Source organism: Poecilia latipinna, unplaced genomic scaffold, assembly GCF_001443285.1.
Source record: "Poecilia latipinna isolate Pla-1442-1.1 unplaced genomic scaffold, P_latipinna-1.0 Scaffold1485, whole genome shotgun sequence".
In the NCBI taxonomy this organism is placed as follows: Eukaryota; Metazoa; Chordata; class Actinopteri; order Cyprinodontiformes; family Poeciliidae; genus Poecilia; species Poecilia latipinna.
Genome location: NW_015114101.1, coordinates 58,889 through 61,936, shown reverse-complemented (window position 1 = coordinate 61,936; position 3,048 = coordinate 58,889). Strand labels below are relative to the sequence as shown.

At 53.9% G+C, this 3,048-nt stretch overlaps 1 protein-coding gene across 2 annotated transcripts in view; it reads right to left on the bottom strand.

Moving 5' to 3' along the window:
- The window catches only part of LOC106963001 (glutamate receptor ionotropic, NMDA 1-like), a 21,407-nt gene that overhangs the window by 8,386 nt on the left and 9,973 nt on the right, over positions 1–3,048 (bottom strand). For both annotated transcript variants that reach the window (XM_015057703.1, XM_015057704.1), the window contains exons 5-7: positions 1,789–1,950; positions 1,610–1,719; positions 1,391–1,536 (exon numbers count right to left, since the gene is read on the bottom strand). In XM_015057703.1, the coding sequence (XP_014913189.1) occupies positions 1,391–1,536; positions 1,610–1,719; positions 1,789–1,950 (418 nt within the window). The remainder of the gene's footprint in view (positions 1–1,390; positions 1,537–1,609; positions 1,720–1,788; positions 1,951–3,048) is intronic.

Here is a 3,048-nt window from a genome sequence, read left to right as displayed (position 1 = left end):
TGTGTGTGTGTGTGTCTGTGTGTGTGTGTGTCTGCGTGCGTCTGTGTCTGCGTGCGTCTGCGTGTGTGTGTGTCTGCGTGTGTGTGTGTGTGTCTGCGTGCGTCTGTGTGTGTGTGTGTCTGTGTGTGTGTGTGTCTGCGTGCGTCTGTGTCTGCGTGCGTCTGCGTGTGTGTGTGTCTGCGTGTGTGTGTGTCTGCGTGCGTCTGTGTCTGCGTGCGTCTGCGTGTGTGTGTGTCTGCGTGTGTGTGTGTGTCTGCGTGTGTGTGTCTGCGTGTGTGTGTGTGTGTCTGCGTGCGTCTGCGTGTGTGTGTGTGTATGTGTGTCTGCGTGTGTGTGTGTGTGTGTGTATGCGTGCGTCTGCGTGTGTGTGTGTCTGCGTGTGTGTTCAGATGAGGGGTAAAACGTCCTACAAACACAGCAGCAGGTGAACAACGACATGAGGGTCAAACACAACAGGAAACAAAGGCAGCACTTCCTGTTTGGGACAAAGAAGCAGGAAGTGACATCACATGGGCTCATTATACCAACGCTCAGCTGGAATAATGTCGTCTCTCCTTGGGGGGGTGATGGTTACAAGGTGTCTGACATCATCATCATCATCATGAGTTTAACCTTTGACCTTTCCCTGATGGTCAGTGAACCCCATGAGCAACAAGACCCGACCTCTGATGGTGACCTCTGACCCTGCAGCCTGTCATGGATTTCTGTGTCGTCATGGTAACCCCATGCTAAAAGCCACCCTTGTTGAGGTTCGTTGATAAAGAGACAAAAAGAGAAACGGTTTGCAGCTCGACCCGGTTCTGGTTCGGATCCACCATCTGTGAACAGAAACCGGTTCTGATCGGCAGAACTGGACTGGACCGAGGGGCCCATCAGGGAGGAACTGTAGGAAAACTTGGATCAGAACTCTCCCGCTCTGAACCTGTGGTCCAGTTCTAACCAGAACCAGGTGATGTGTTGGATTTTCAGAATAAAAGCTCCAGATGTGTTTGGCTTCAGCTGCTCAGTTTTGACGTGGGCGGGACTTTGTGATGTCACAGAAGCTGGCCAATCAGAGCGTACTGGGCCCAGCAGCAGGAAGTGCTGGTCTCTGCTGCAGCAGCCATATTGGATTCTGACCTGCTGGACCTGTGAGGTCACTTCCTGAAGCCCAGCAACTTCCTGATGATTTTCAACTCTGGAACAAACGGGTCAATCTGGGCTTTGAGTAGGCCGTTTGGAGGAGGAGGATCATCCTCACCAATTCAACCCGATTTAGTCACTCATGGTGTGTTACCATGACAACAACACAACACACAGGTCATGTGACAGACTGGCTTTCTGGAAGTAAACCGTGACGTTCAGGAGAGACAGGTAAAACACACCGCCACCACCAGGTAACTCCGCCTACCTGCAGGTTCTTCCTCCACACGTTGACGGCGGCGAAGGCCAGCTGCATCTGTTTCCTGCGCGCATCTTTGTGTCGCTTGTAGGCGATCTCGATGAAGATGAGGAAGATCCCAGCGACGATGCCGCCGGCCACCAGCATGAACACACCTGGAGCGGGGGGAGATGCAGCTTACGGTTCACCTGCCTGGCGGCGGCGGAGAGGGCGGGGCCTGCGTCCTACCTGCCATGTTCTCGAAGGTGAGTGTGGCGGGGGCATTGCTCCTGGAGTCGCACTCCTGGTAGCGAACCCACGTCTTGTCCAGATCCTCCATGAAGCCGTTCTCATGCGAGCTGTGGAGGAAGTGGGCGAAGCGTGAGTGGGCGGGGCTTGTGGAGCTGCTGCGGTGTGGCGTTCGGTACCTGAGAATAGCCAGAGAGACGTTCTGCTTCCAGGGACTGTCCTTCCTCATGCCGATGCCGAAGCCGGAGCGGAAGAACAGTTCCCCCGTCGTCACCAGGTCGCATTTCTGCGACGCCTCGAACTCCAGCACGGCGCTGTCCCAGATGAAGGCGTGGAGCTTGCTGCGGGAGGAGCACACGGCGCATCAGGACGCTGCAGGCCTTCACGTTCACATTTACTGTAAAACCGCTTTGCTTTGCATCGCATGCGACCTGCACGCGAGTCCTGTGAGAACTGAAAACAAGCAGAAAGTTTCCCGCATGCGCAGCAGAGGACAACTACCGAGGATGCTCAGTGGAAGTAAACATGGATGCTAATGAAAAAGCTTATCTTGTGTTTAGGGTTGTAAAGATTCGTCAGATGACCTCAGAACCGCCATTATTAAATTCCTCGAGGTTTTGTTATTAGCGCACGTGTTCCGGCTCAGCGCTTTCACTTCCTCTGAGTTGTTGCTAATGCTAGCAGCATAACGTCCCATTTTTAAGTTTGTCCTGGGGATTTCATTGGTTTATCATAATGTCCGGGGTTTTATCGTTTTTTGGGGGACCGTTAAGCATCCTTGAATTAGCTGGAGCGACGCCTGTGTAGCCGGGCCCGGAAGTATGCCGCTGCGCGCTCTTCCTGTTGCCCAAATATGGACGACGCTGACAGCGCCGCTGACTCGTTATGGAGGCAGGTAATCAGGACAGCAGGTAGATTGCTGAGACCAGATCCCAGCTGGCAGAGGAGTGATCCTAACATTGATCTTGGGTTTCTGATTCCTCCACTTGATTTCTGAAGGAAGCATCCTGTTTCGGTTTCAGATCAGAATGTTTTCCCCTTGGTTGGTATCAGAGGCGCAAAAAGTGGGTATGCAGCGTATGCAACGCATAGGGGCGCAGCACCAGAGGGGGCGCCAAAACCCCGTNGTGTGTGTGTTTGCGTATGTGCTTGTCTGCGTGCGTCTGTGTGTGTGTGTGGTTGCGTGTGTGTGTGTCTGCGTGTGTGTGTGTGTGTCTGCGAGTGTGTGTGTGTCTGCGTGTGTGCGTGTCTGCGTGTGTGTCTGCGTGTGTGCGTCTGCGTGTGTGTGTGTCTGCGTGCGTGTGCGTGTGTGTGTGTCTGCGTGTGTGTGTGTGTGTGTGTGTGTGTGTGTGTGTGCGTGTGTGTGTGTGTGTGTGTGTGTGTCTGCGTGTGTGTGTGTCTGCGTGTGTGCGTCTGCATGTGTGTGTGTGTGTTTGCGT